This window comes from Ranitomeya imitator, chromosome 5 (assembly GCF_032444005.1).
Source record: "Ranitomeya imitator isolate aRanImi1 chromosome 5, aRanImi1.pri, whole genome shotgun sequence".
Lineage (NCBI taxonomy): Eukaryota > Metazoa > Chordata > Amphibia > Anura > Dendrobatidae > Ranitomeya > Ranitomeya imitator.
In genome coordinates this window covers 93,339,501-93,355,157 of record NC_091286.1, presented here as the reverse complement: position 1 = coordinate 93,355,157, position 15,657 = coordinate 93,339,501, and the positions used below count along the sequence as shown (strand labels likewise).

The window sequence follows — 15,657 nt, the reverse complement described above, 5'->3', positions numbered from 1 at the left end:
AAATTCTTGATCTTGACCCTCAAAAAAATCCCCAACAGCGGTTATCACGTCGCTATTGTCGTCAAATTTCTTGCCCCGGAGGTGTTCCTTAAGCCGAGGAAAGAGAAAGAAGTCACTGGGGGCTAGATCTGGTGAATAGGGGGGGTGTTCCACCAGTTCAAAGCCCGCTTCTTGAATGGTAGCCATGGCAACAGCAGCTTTGTGAGCCGGCGCGTTATCTTGGTGAAACAACACTCCAGCCCGCAGTTTGCCGCGCCTTTTCTCCTTGATAGCCTCCCGCAATCTTCTTATTTGTTCTGCGTAGTAGGAGCCCGTAATAGTGGCTCCCTTCTCCAAATAGTCCACCATAATAATTCCTTCAGCGTCCCAAAAAACGGACGCCATAACCTTCCCTGCTGAGCTTGACACTTTGAATTTCTTCGGCGTCGGTTCGTCGGCTCGTTTCCATGTCATCGATTGTTGTTTAGTTTCGGGATCAAAGTGGTGGATCCAGATCTCGTCCATGGTCAAAAAACGTGACAAAAAATTTTCCTTGTCTGCTTGGAACTTTTCGAGATTTGCTATTGAAATGTCAACTCGTTTCTTCTTTTGTTTGTCGGTTAACATTTTTGGCACCCAACGCGCGGAGACCTTTCTCATATGCAATTCTTTTGCAAGGATTCTTTGAATACTGCCATATGAGATCCCTGTGACCTCAGCTACATGCCTGATAGTCACTCTTCGATCTGCCAATACAACTTCAACTTTTTTCACGTTTTCTTCATTGAGGGACGTGGATGGGCGTCCTTCACGATGTTCATTTTCCGTCGATGTTCTTCCCAGCTTAAATTCCTTGGCCCAGCGTGCAACTGTGGAATATGGAGGAGAAGAGTCCCCCAATGTTTCCACCAAGTCGCTGTGTATGTCTTTGAAAGTCATTTTTTTCAAGCAGAGGTATTTGATGACAGCTCTGAGCTCGTTTTTTTCCATTTTGATGTTCACTCCTCGGCAGTTCATATTCAAATGAATGTAGCTCCCGGGAATCGTGGTCTATTTAAGTAATTTTTTTTTCCTGGACTAGTGGGTACCTAAGAGAGAAGAAAACATTTTATTTTAATTTCTGTGTGCAATAGAAATAACCGATTATCATTACTTTTGGATCGCCCCTCGTATGTTGGTATTTCATGTATAAGTTCTTTCTGTAATTTTTATACCCATATAGTTCATATAGTGGCTGTTGGCATGTCCATTGACATTTTTGGGCTCGCAAATGCATGGATGAGCACAAATCATACAGCCCTTGGATGCCATCTGTGTGTGTTGTCTGATTTTCATATTTGGGATAGTGGAAGCTTGGAGAAAAATCTTGTACACACAAAAAAATTAATCCCTGATGATAGACCAAAAACTGATGAAAATCGGACCTTATTTTTGTGTACAAGAAAATTCACTGACTCCTGAAATGTATAATGATGACTGTGAGACATGAAGATGCTGTGTAGGAAAGGAACTTGGGCCATTGTAAAGGTAGATTATGAAATTGAGGAAACAAATATACATGAACTTTAAATTGTGTTATATGTAATTTTAGCTGAACTCAGTGTACATTAATCATTTTTTTTAAATGTACACCCTGTTTTTTGTTATCTTTCTCTACAGAAAAGAAAACACTAGTACGGTGGCATCAAATCTGATGATTTCCAAAGGACCAAAGAATATCAAGTCTAAAGGTGAGTATTATACCCCCATATCTGTAATTTACAGAGACTGTACAGTTCCCGTCAAAACTATTCAAGCACCTTTGAGAATTGGGTTTATTAGTAAAATTTACAAACTTTCTGCTGTTTGCAATAAACCGTCAAATAAGAACATATAAAATTCTTCCACAACTAATATAACAAGTGGTTTCTCCAAATTCAAAGTACTGCAGTACGCAGGTGCCGGGGCTCTTTGACCTTTTCCAGCACCTGCGCACTGCAGTACTTTGCTCTGCGCTCAAAAGGGGAGTCTGTGTGGATGATGCAAGGTGGCATCATCCACAAGAAGCAAGGAGGGCGGTGATCATAAGAAGATGGGAGGCACTGGACCAAGACCAGCAACACCCATCGGACCAGACCGCACCATAGGTGACTATAATGAAACTTATTTTTCAGTTCTTACGGGTCAGGGGCTTATATACAGTATTCTACAATGCTGTATATAAGCCCTGAAAGGTGATGGTCGTATCTTATATCGACCAAAACTGCTGACAGGTTCCCTTTAAAAAGGTAACCAAAACAAGGATACAAAGGCATTAATAGTAGTGTAAGCATAGTTTAATTTACCTCCTTTATTGCCGCTGCTCAACTGATTCTGGAACAAGTCATATTTTTTCTTTTGTGCGCTTCCATTCCAAAGTTAAGCCCCTTGAAAGTAAATGTGCAAATTTTTCCATCAATCAACTAGGTGTATACAACAGAACTTCTCTATGGTAGCAGGCAGTGTTTTGCTAGGCAAGCATTAGAGGAGAAAAAGAAAACACCCCACTGTTCTGTGGTAAATGCCTAGTTGATTGAAGGGAAAATTTGCACCTATATTTCCATGGCCATAACTGTGTAACTGAGGAGCTCAGAAGAAAAAGAAAAGCTGTTTTAGTATCAGTGTAGTAGCACCAACTGGAAATGGGACACGTCTTAAAGGGAGGGTGCCGTGATTTTAGTTTTTGTATTAATAATTATTGATTATATAATCAATTATTTTTAATACAAAAGTAAATGTACTACTTTAATACTTTTTGATTTATTCATTTTTACTTTTGCCACTGGAGGCCGCCATTTTCATTAGTGTGGGTGTAAGTGTCTGGGCACGACACTTGCACACCTCACTTACGGCAGCCATGGGCATAGGAGCCAACAGTCGGGCTCCGACCGCTTCTCCTGCCTCTCAGCTGTGACTTGGGCACGCCCCCTGGGCTGCTACGTCACAGCTGTGAGAGGAGATCGTGGCCATTTTGTTTTTTTCCTCTGTCATCGCACACACAGCTCAGTGTGTGCGATGACAGGAGCTGCCAGAGAGAAGCTGCTGCTGGGAAGAGAGGTTCGGGGTGAGTATCTGCAGCCAGGAGCTGAGATTGCAGCCTGTACTTATTATTACAGCACAGGTTGCAATCACTGCTCACTGCCGACCTGTTCAGAGCAGAGCAGGGAGATCGTCACACTGCTCTGCCCTGAACATGACTCAGCACTTCCTGGAAGAAGACTGAAGGTAAGTACAGAGTTTTTATTTTCTTATGCATCTACCACTGCTACCTGTCCCTATATACCACTGCTACCAGCCCCTATATACCACTGCTACCAGCCCCTATATAACTGCTACCTGCCCCTATATACCACTGCTACCTGCTCCTATATACCACTGCTACCTGCTCCTATATACCACTGCTACCTGCCCCTATATACCACTGCTACCTGCTCCTATATACCACTGCTACCTGCCCCTATATACCACTGCTACCTGCTTCTATATACCACTGCTACCTGCCCCTATATACCACTGCTACCTGCTCCTATATACCACTGCTACCTGCCCCTATATACCACTGCTACCTGCTCCTATATACCACTGCTACCTGCCCCTATATACCACTGCTACCTGCTTCTATATACCACTGCTACCTGCCCCTATATACCACTGCTACCTGCTCCTATATACCACTGCTACCTGCCCCTATATACCACTGCTACCAGCCCCTATATAACTGCTACCTGCCCCTATATACCACTGCTACCTGCCCCTATATACCACTGCTACCTGCTCCTATATACCACTGCTACCTGCCCCTATATACCACTGCTACCTGTTCCTATATACCACTGCTACCTGCCCCTATATACCACCGCTACCTGCTCCTATATACCACCGCTACCTGCCCCTATATACCACCGCTACCTGCCCCTATATACCACCGCTACCTGCTCCTATATACCACCGCTACCTGCCCCTATATACCCATGCTACCTGCCCCTATATACCACTGCTACCTGCTCCTATATACCACTGCTACCTGCCCCTATATACCACTGCTACCTGCTCCTATATACCACTGCTACCTGCTCCTATATACCACTGCTACCTGCCCCTATATACCACTGCTACCTGCCCCTATATACCACTGCTACCTGCTCCTATATACCACTGCTACCTGCCCCTATATACCACTGCTACCTTCTCCTATATACCACCGCTACCTGCTCCTACATACCACCGCTACCTGCTCCTATATACCACCGCTTCCTGCCCCTATATACCACCGCTACCTGCCCCTATATACCACCGCTACCTGCCCCTATATACCACCGCTACCTGCCCCTATATACCACTGCTACCTGCTCCTATATACCACTGCTACCAGCCCCTATATACCACTGCTACTTGCTCCTATATACCACTGCTACCTGCCCCTATATACCACTGCTACCAGCCCCTATATACCACCTACCACTGCTACCAGCCCCTATATACCACCTACCACTGCTACCAGCCTCTATATACCACCTACCACCGCTACCTGCCTCTGTATACCACTGCTACCTGCCTCTGTATACCACCGCTACCTGCCTCTGTATGCCACCTAACACTGCTGCCTGCCTCTATATACCATCTACGACTGCTGCCTGCCTCTGTATAGCACCGCTACCTGCCTCTGTATAGCACCGCCACCTGCCTCTGTATACCACCTACCACTGCTGCCTGCCTCTATATACCATCTACCACTGCTGCCTGCCTCTATATACCATCTACCACTGCTACCTCTGTCCTGTGTAGCTAATCTAGTCCTGTGTAGCTAATCCTGTCCTGTGTACAGTATCACACAAGATAGGATTAGATACACGGTGCAGCACAGTATCACACAGGACAGGATTAGATACACGGCTCAGCAGTCAGTATCTAATCCTCTCCTATGCACTCCTCTCCCCCCTGCATGTCTTTCCCCATTGTGGTTTATTATTTTTGTTGTGGGAGATGAGGGAGTCGAGGATTATGCGTTCGGTATGGTATAAAAAAGATTAATAAAGGACTTTATTCTGGCCGAGTCTTTATTTACAATACATGTGAGATCTATGTGGCGGCATTATGGGTGATCTATATGGCGGTATTATGTGAGAAGCATATGGTGGTATGTGAGAACACTGGCGGTATTATGTGTGATCTATATGGTGGTATGTGAGAACACTGGCGGTATTATGTGTGATCTATATGGCGGTATTATGTGAGAACTGTATGACAGTATTGTGTGATCTATTTGATAGTATTGTGTGTGATCTATATGGCGGTATTATGTGAGAACACTATGGCAGTATTATCTTCAGAAAGCGGACCCATTCTATGGTGGTTCTGGCTGAGCACCTGCACGCGGGTCTGGGGTAATAGAGGGGGCAGCGTGACCTCCAGTTAGGTGCAGTCAGGGGAAGGCTGGTGAGGCAGCTGAAGAGAGGGGTCTCATTTTTATCGTTACTATATGGCTACATTTCCTTCCCAGCGTCACCCCAGACTGCGCCTGTCGCCTCGCTTTCACACATCACCAGGACAGGATGGGGAAGACAGGATCTGAGGAGGGGAATGGGGTCTGCATGCAAAGTCTGGATCAGACCAGGCCATCAATCCGCAGAAATGTTTCCTGGATTTCTGTGGAGCAGACGGTCCATCCATGTGTATAAAAGACAGCGCTCTATGTACAATCCCTGGCTGCTCCGCGCACCAAACAGGGGGCCCCTATAGACCAGCACACTGCTCTCCTGAAATACTCTGTGCTCCTGTCACCCTGCTCCCTCCACGACATATCTCCCAGAATCCTTGCTGCTTGCCATCCTTGGTGACTGTCTACTTGTCAGTATAAGGCTGCCTTCACACTATCATTATTTGGTTTGTATTTTACCTCAGTATTTGTAAGCCAAAACCAGGAGTGGGTGATAAATGCAGAAGTGGTGCACATGTTTCTATTATACTTTTCCTCTATTTGTTCCACTCCTGGTTTTTGCTTACAAATACTGAGGTAAAATACTGACCAAATACTGATAGTGTGACGGCAGCCATACTCTGCAGTCACCAACAAAATGGCTGCTCACTGGGTTCCTGAATATCATCCTCTCTAATCCCTTAGCAAACACCCATAAGGGAAGGAGAGGAGACATCACACACGTCAGCAGACTCCGCCCATAATTACTGCAGTGCAGTAATGTGAGCTAGTTGTACACTAGGTTTTTCTGAAATTTCAGCAGCTGCTCCCCCTAGTGTTTAAAAGTGGAAATTCCAAAACTTTTCAAATTATTTTTTATATTTTACTAAATTATAAACAAATGATAATATTTTTTAAGAAAATGTAATCATTAATTCTTTACATTTTTACAATTTCTGAAAAAAAATTTTTTTGATGGCACCTTCCCTTTAAATTATAAAATCCAGTGAAAGGTCTTCTTTAAAGTAACACTAGCTATACTACCTGGATGTGTCAGAAAGTGTAAGCTGTCACTGGCGGCCACCTGATTCCTGAGGCACCCAAAAATGACTGCAAAAGACCTGCAGCCAGATTTGTTGACAGCAAGCACTGAGGTTTCAGTTTGCACGTTATTTCGGGATTCAGACAGCTCTACTAAATACCAGGCCAGTCTATAAATTCCTGCTCCATGTGTAGCTCTGTATGCTCGTTCATGTGGTCGACAAGTGTAAGAGCTGCATTCTGTTTGCATGCATTAGTCTTGACCGAAAATTGGACCAGAATAATGCATGCAATGATCTATTCACCTTGCAGGCCATTGGTCTGTGTGGAAAATCGTCCATGTGCACTGGCTATAATAGGTTTGTGTGCTTTCCTTGTACAGTCTGTGGTACACACAGAAAGCACACATACGTATGATATGCTCTTCTGAACAAGCCCTAACGCTGAAGGTATCCATGCCTGAATTTCAGGCTGTACATCTCTACTGACCTAAAAGCACATTAGGTATTAAGATCCTATTCTGTGGAGCAGTGAAACAAAACTGGAACTTTTCTGGTTCTGGATCAGCAGTACTTCTGGAGAAGGCTGAGTATAAGCTGAAAAAAACACGCTGCCTACAGTGGAACATGGCGGTAGTTTGATGCCTTCAGTGAAGCATGGTGGGGTCTCAGTGATGCTCTGGGGCTGCTTTTCTTCCTCTGCACTGGAAACCTACAACAAGTGGAGGACAAGATGGATTCAATCAAGTATCAGAAAACCTTACAAGAAAACGTCATGACTTCTGTGGGGAAGCTGAAAATTGGGCGTCATTGAACTTTCCAAAAGGACAATCACAAGCGTACCTCACAGTCCATGATGACTTGGTTTTAGAAGAAGTTCTGGAAGATTCTGGAGTGGTGTCAGTCTCCTGACTTGAACCCTTTAAAAAAACTTTAGATAGAATTTGAAGAAGGTGGTTTATTAAATACAATTATTCATCACCATTGTAAATGAGGTTTTATTGTCACTGTATGTACCCACACATGGGTAACTGACACTGTCTTACTTCAAATTGGCAAATTTTATCCCTCGGTACATTTTTTTTTTTCTACAAGCTAGACTACCTATGTTTTCGACTTGAAGGGGGGGGAATGCAAAGTGACACAAACATAGATGAAATATAAGACAGTGTGAACATATAAAAATATCTGCACAGGGGCATTAATATATTACAGCACCAGCAAAGTGGATGATATTTTTTTAACAAATCTGATTCAGACACAGTAAAGCAATCTGCACAGAGAATCTATCCTGTGGTGCAGATTTTACATTCTCAGCATGTCGGCTTATACGGCAGATTTTCACCACAGATAACCCACTTTGCACTGCATAAAGTAATGTAACTTCTCAGTTTACATTTTGTGTATCATAGAAATACACCATTGTTAAGAAATTACAAATCAGATTTTTAGTTCTGCCAATAAGGTAAAGAAACTCCCCCAAAAAGTGCTTTTTTTTCAGGCCCCTTTAAACTCGAAGTAGACATTATTTATTTTATTTATTTATTATGCTTTGCTTATATAGCACCATTAAATCTACAGCGCTTTACAGACATTATCATCACTGTCCCCAATGGGGCGCACAATCTAGATTTCCTATCAGTAGGTCTTTGGAGTGTGGGATGAAACAGGAGTACCCGGAGGAAACCCATGCAAACACGGAGAGAACATGAGTTTTTTTTGTGATATCACATCCACCTGAATTGGTAACAACACATCAGATTTTCTGCACAAAAATTCAGCTGAAAAAATGTGGCATTTATGTTATAAGGGATCATGACCTTTAGTTCACATATTCTGTATTCAGAAAAAGAATATAAAATAAAGGTAAAGGAGAAAATAAAGTTATTCAATTAATTAAAAAATTAGGTATTGTTTCTTTCCTTTCCTCCTAATACGCAACCTGAAAGATAAGAAAACGAGGGTATAGAACCATTACAGACTAATAAATGCACACCCAATTAAAGGGAACCTGTCACCCCCAAAATCGAAGATGAGCTGCGACCACCAGCATCAGGGGCTTATCTACAGCATTCTGTAATGCTGTAGATAAGCCCCTGATGTATCCTGAAAGATGAGAAAAAGAGGTTAGATTATACTCACCCAGGGGCGGTCCGGTCCGATAGGCGTCGCAGTCCGGGGCCTCCAATCTTCTTACGATGATGTCCTCTTGTAGTCACGCTGCGGCTCCGGGGCAGGCGTTCTTTGTCTGCCCTGTTGACGGCCGAGCAAAGTAATGCAGTGCGCAGGTGCCGGGAAAGGTCAGACAGGCCCGGCGCCTGTGCACTGCTGTGCTTTGCTCTGCCATCAACAGGACAGACAAAGTACACCTGCGCCGGAGCCGCAGCGTGACTACAAGAGGACGTCATCGTAAGAAGATTGGAGGCCCCGGACCGCGACGCCCATCGGACCAGACCGCCCCTGGGTGAGTATAATCTAACCTCTTTTTCTCATCTTTCAGGTTACATCGGGGGGCTTATCTACAGCATTACAGAATGCTGTAAATAAGCCCCTGATGCTGGTGGGCTTAGCTCACCTTCGATTTTGGGGATGACAGGTTCCCTTTAATAACCAACACTGGACTAAAAGCCTCATTAGAAGTAACTACTGCAGAAACTAATAGCAATGGGTCCCAATGATGAGTATATGGTAACCTACAAATTACCCTTAAACCACAAAATACACTTTTATTACACTTAGAATGTAAAGGAATTAGAGTTGCGGTTAACATATAATATAAAATATAATAAACTCCTGTCCAGTGATCACAGAGTACTGACGTGGCTGATGGGCCAGTGTCCTGCTAATCAAGTCTCCCATGTGTACTAAACACTTTTCTCGCCTATAGCTAATCACTATAATATCAGTCCAAAGGGAAGGGGACCTTAGGAATAACACCCACCAAACGTCATGTCTGTGGTACTCATGACCACTTGGGTTACTGGGCAATGTGTGACAAGGTCCCCTGACATGGCGTTTAGTAGGTGTTATATCTAATATCCCCTTATTTGTGGACCTGTGTTTACTCTGGTATTGTTATATTGGTTAGTTACAGCCGTGCTAGGTGTTTATGTGGGCCTTATGACCAATCTGCCCCATCTGGGTTTTTAATTGGGCTTTTTAAATCTTTTTTTGACAACTGTTTGTATAAGTTTTTGCTGATAAAGTTAGATATCTTCTTATTATTGATTTACAGTTGTTAATTTAATGTAAGAGGCTGTAATTTGTAAGTTAGTAAAAAAAAAATCTTGCTTTACCTCTTTTCCATCAAAACCATTAACTTGTGCTAATCCCTCTTTAAAAGTCACCTGGTTTTTTGCCACCTAGTTTGAGAGCAGTATAATGTAGAGACAGAGACCCTGATTCCAGCGATGTGTCACTTACTGGGCTGTTTGCTGTAGTTTTATAATTATCACTGTTTTATCAGCAGATTATCACTAGAGGACTAGTAAACCTGCTGCCAGGTAGTCCTCTATATTCATGCTCTCTGTATAACCCCTCTTCCACCACTGATTGGCAGCTTTTTGTGTACACTGTATATGGAAAGAAAGCTGCCAATCAGTGGTTTGGGGGCGGAGTTATACAGAGCTCAGCATTCAGAGTACTGCAAGAGATGCCGCAGATAAAATATGGATTTTATCAAAATGACAGCTAGTAGCCCAGTAAGTGATACATCGCTGGAATCGGCTTAATTCACATACATTAAGCTGCTCTCAGATGGATGGCAGAAACTTGGTATTATCTTGTGTGTTCATTATCTTCAAGAGTTTGGTAAAGTTATTAGATGTTGAAATTTTATTTGTAAGTCCTCTACAAGATGAATTTAAAAGAAAAGGACCCATCACTTCTATCTCTGTGATACTCCACTAGTGAGGCCCCATTTACATGTCTGTTTCACTTTTGTTATTTATTCCTGTTTTTCACAGGCAGGACATGTGTCCGTTACAGTTTAGCTGAATGTTTTAAATGCCTTTCTTTTCTTTTTTTTGACCGATGTCTGTAAATTTTTTTGAAAATCTGCTCAGAATCGCCTATTCCAGTCAAAAAGGTTCATGGGAAAACTGATAGCACTCAGATGATATCTGTTTAGCATCATCGTAGTGGGGTCTGTGTTATTTTTTTTACTTTCTTTAATAAGTAGGAGAAGCTTACATGAAAAGTACACTGCTCAAAAAAGTAAAAGGAACACTTAAACAACAGAATATAACTCCAAGTAAATCAAACGTCTGTGAAATCAGACAGTCCACTTAGGAAGCAACACTATTGGACAATCAATTTCACATGCTGTTGTGCAAATGGAATAGACAACAGATGGAAATTATTGGCAATCATCAAGACACACAATAAAGGAGTGGATCTGCAGGTGGGGACCACAGACCAAATCTCAGTACCAATGCTTTCTGGCTGATGTTTTGGTCACTTTTGAATGTTAGTTGTGCTTTCACACTCGTGGTAGCATGAGACGGACTCTACAACCCACACAAATGGCTCAGGTAGTGCAGCTCATCCAGGATGGCACATCAATGCGAGCTGTGGCAAGAAGATTTGCTTTGTCTGTCAGCATAGTGTTCAGAGGCTGGAGGCGCTACCAGGAGACAGGCCAGGAGACGTGGAGCGGCCATAGGAGGGCAACAACCCAGCAGCAGGACCGCTACCTCAGCCTTTGTACAAGGAGGAACAGAAGGGGCACTGCCAGAGCCCTGCAAAATGACCTCCAGCAGGCCACAAATGTGCATGTGTCTGCACAAATGGTTAGAAACTGACTCCCTGAGGATGATCTGAGTGCCCGACGTCCACAGATGGGGGTTGTGCTCACAGCTCAACACCGTGGAGGACTCTTGGCATTTGCCACAGAACACCAGGTTTGGCAAATTCGCCACTGGCGCCCTGTGCCCTTCACAGATGAAAGCAGGTTCACACTGAGCACATGTGACAGTCTGGAGACGCCGTGGAGAGCAATCTGCTGCCTGCAACATCCTTCAGCATGGCTGGTTTGGCAGTGGGTCAGTAATAGTGTGGGGTGGCATTTCTTTGGAGGGCCACACAGCGCTCCATGTGCTCACCAGAGGTAGCCTGACTGCCATTAGGTACCGAGATGAGATGTCAGCCCTCTCTCTTCCAGGGATACTGCCGAACTGGGATCACCATCCCTGACAATGCCTTGCTCACTAGGCCACCTGACAGTCCAGATCCTCAGACTCTGTTGCTCCCCAGTGCAGTGCCGTTGCAGACTCTGCATCCACTCCTTCCCATGTGCTCTTCAGGAATCCTACTCCCAGGACTTCCAACACAGGCCACTCAGTGCGCTATTCAGGACGTCCGTCCCCACTTGGGACCGTCCAACACACAAGTCTCTAAGTGCGCTGTTCAGGGATCAGATCCTACTCCCAGGATGTCCCAACTGTCTTCAGATCCACGGCCTCAGAGTGCGCTGTTCAAGGATCCGGTCCACACACAGGACCAACACACAAGCCGTCCAGAATCTACACAGTGTCCATTACAGAGACCACTCAGGTCCATACACAGGAACCACTACCGACCATGTGACCACACCATGGTCACATTATGTAGTTGTAACCACTCCCTGGGAGGTGTATGTGGCTAGTTTAACCCACCCAGCTCTCGAACTAGCCCAATAAGCCTCCCTTCACTAATATACAAACACTTGTGGGACTACAGGTCCCAGAACAACAACATTACTTCAGGCTTACAGCGCAGACTCCCTCTGCGACACATATTGGTCATTTACAACTCTGCTAGTCACTGTTTCACCATCATTATAACCACAGATACGCCTCCATTCATATCCTGAGGAGCACACACAGCGCCCCCTAGCTGCAACAGGGGTCAGTGCATCACAGTATATATGTGTATACATATATATATATATATATATATATATATATATATATATATATAGAATCTTGAGCCATTTCTGTTTTCACACTGGCCAGTAGAAAAATACAATATGAGGTTTATTGTCCTTTTGTCCTTTTCTGCAGCTCCCTTGTTAGTTGTGCTGCAAAGGGACAAGGTGATCTTATTATCATGATCACCAATTTTCGGCAGTCCCATACAAATCATTTTAGTTAGTCTTGAATGCTCAGCTGCATCTCCACTGACGTCGGTGCATGTCAAGGCAACATTATTGATGAGAGCCCCAATGGTGGAGCCCACATCTATCATACAGGTAAGCAAAATTCCGGGGATACCTACACATTACAGCCAAAAGAGCTTTTAGGACATCCCATTCTAAATACCTGGGCATCAATATGCAGTTGTCCCTCTTTCTTTTCCAGGTAAAACAGCTTCCAATCTTTTGGGTAGGCTTTTTACAAGATTCTGGAATGTCTGAATTTTTGCCGATTCACACAAGAGCATTTGTGAAGTGATATATATATATATATATATATATATATATATATATATATATATATTCCACAAATCAATAACCATTACTTGCCGGTTGATTCCTCCGCCACTCAAGTGCTACCGCTCTGGTGCTCTCTGCTGATCCTGCAGTAATAACTTTTGTAGTGTGACTGCTGCAGCCAATACCTGGCCTCAGTGGTGACATTAGCCACTCCAGTATGTGACCATTAAGACCAGTGATCAGCTGCAGGAGTCATATGTATGATGACTGAGTTATGGTGCAGCTCGGACCGGTGGGACCGTCGCAGCTGCGGGGGATTCACTAGATAAAGCAGTAAATACTGGTTGTTTCACTACTCTACTGATTAGCAGATTTTGTAAAATCTTGGAAATCCGGGTAATTCTATTACATTGGGGGCTTTTTGTACAATGGTCCCAGAAGTAAGGTTCATATTTTGATTGCAACTTACAATCTTTATTAAAGCATATCATATAAAAAGGATATTTTTATAATAATTCCCCAATGTAAAATAAAAATAAGATATACTCGCCTGCTGTGCCGGCACCGATTCAGCGATGTTGGTGATGGATCTCCTTCCAGGGCTCCTGTGACATTGTTATGCCACGTGAGCCCTGCAGCCAATTATCGTGTGCTATTGAACTGTTGTGCTCTCACTTATTTTGGACAAACCTCGGGTGTCTAGGAGAGATGTGAGCCCTACAGCCCATTAGTGGTCTCAGATTGGGGCTGCGTTCTCACATCTCTCCTGGACATCCGACATTGCTGGCAAGTCACTTGCACGGGAGATGGGTATAAAGTATTTTTGTTTGACACGGGGCAATATAGTATTTAAGAAGGGGTTGTCCAAGTACTCGACATCCATTTTAAGTTGACAGCTAATTCTCCCATCTCACCTTAACACGAGAACGCTTGGCTTAACTGAGCATTCCTTTATTCTCTATGAAAGAGCTGCTGCCAGAATAATCTGGCAGCAACTTATCTCCTCACTGAACAAAAGGATTAGACAAAAGATTTCCAATCACCTGATCCTTATTTATGTTGGGGGATTGTCCGGTGCTCACATATACTTTTGTCTAATTTGAGAGCGGGACCTTTAATCTCATAGGAATGGCTAGAGAGACTGATGTTATGTTCACACATAAATGCCTGTATGTGACTTGGAACACTAGAATGTAGCTGATAAATCATGAATAAAACACTTGGAAAGAAAATTGCCAGAACTATTAATCACCTCGTGTTCACTACAAATGGAGGAAGCCATTGCATTTATTCCTAGATTGTTTTAGTAAATCTAGAAATTGCATTAATGCTGGACCGTACATAAGGCCAACAATCGGTTGGTAAGTAAGTGGCTGCTCCAAGCATTTCCCTTACTGTATTATCTCCATCATAAGCAGACTTTGTCCTATTCAGAGAAATGTCGGCTTCTAATTAATATTTTTATGGGCTGTAATGTGACGCCAGCTCTTTGTTATCTAGGTTATTCTGCTGCAACAATAAGTCATACTTCTAAAATGTTGTAATGTAATAAGAAACAATGACAAGATGCTAGCCTCCAACTCTGCTTTGTGTGTGTCTGAGAGCCTCGAGTATATAATGTTCTATTTTATTAGTTCTGAATTCCGTCTGTCCCTGAATTCCTCTCTGCGTGTGATCCTCACATTTCTGCTCATACCTTCACTTTCTTAGGATTTAAAATAGTTCCCCCGACACAATAAATATCAAATGTCTGTCATCAGTCTCCAAGGGTAGTAACGTTTCATGTTATCCTGCCCTAATTGTAAGGGGCACATTTCCTTTGTTACCGACTCAGTCGTATTCTGTGTAATCTCAGTGGGATAATAGTACAGCTATTTGAGTGACACGCTCCCTTGCATTGTGTTCAGCAGTTTCCTAGTTATTTTCCAATTCTTACAAGTGTGACCTTACAACACTATCATTTTTGCTTTTGGGAAGCAAGGTAATTCATAGCCTGTCTAGGTGATAAGATGTTGCAAGGAACCTAGGCATTTGCTGTATTTTCTCAGGTTTTCTAGTGCTTTATTAGACATGACTGACAAAAATCCTTAGTTTTCTATGTGTTTATGCATTAATACACCCAAGTATTGTTCATTGTTGTGTTACATTGTTAATCCGTTTTATGTCTTTTGTGCAGCGTTTTGGGGGGAATCGGACGACAGCAGCTCTGATATTGAAGCCATTCTAAGACCTCAAGCAAATCACGTTGTGGGCGATGACTTTGATGACTTCTTCAATTAGGACAGAACTCTGAGAATGAACATTTTATGTTTGATAGACTTGTTTTAGCGTTTTACTTAGGCTTCATTATTTTCTTGGTCAGTGTTGTTCCTGTGTTGCTGATTTCCTTAAAGTGGATTTTTCATTTTGCATAGCGCAATGAAATGTCTTTTGTTTTCTTTTACGCTCACCTCTCCATTGCGAAGGTATTAAAAATCAATTAAATTTAAGTCCAAGTGTGTGTTATCAGAGTTTTCTCTGGGGGTGTGTACTTCTTCCCTCTGTGTGATTCTGACCAATCATGAGCAGGCAGCAATACACTTGAGAAAGAACACACCCCACAATAGCTTAAAACAGGTTTCTCAGTGTGTGAGATGAAATTATGCAGCTACCATGAATTGGACACACGATTTAAAATTCGTCGACAGGTCCTCCTTAAATGAGCAGCATGTGCTGTAATACCAGACTCGGCTCAAGGACAAGAGTGCCTAGCATTTTTTTCTTATTCTGACAGCCTGTGGAAGTTGGTTGTT

The 15,657-nt window shown here is 43.2% G+C and overlaps 1 protein-coding gene across 1 annotated transcript in view; it reads left to right on the top strand.

Moving 5' to 3' along the window:
* Positions 1-15,354, top strand: part of KIZ (kizuna centrosomal protein) — a 194,295-nt gene extending 178,941 nt beyond the window's left edge. The window contains exons 13-14 of the mRNA XM_069768928.1: positions 1,639-1,709; positions 15,042-15,354. Coding sequence (XP_069625029.1) covers positions 1,639-1,709; positions 15,042-15,145 — 175 coding nt within the window. The 3' untranslated portion in view covers positions 15,146-15,354. The remainder of the gene's footprint in view (positions 1-1,638; positions 1,710-15,041) is intronic.
* Positions 15,355-15,657: the final 303 nt, after the last annotated feature.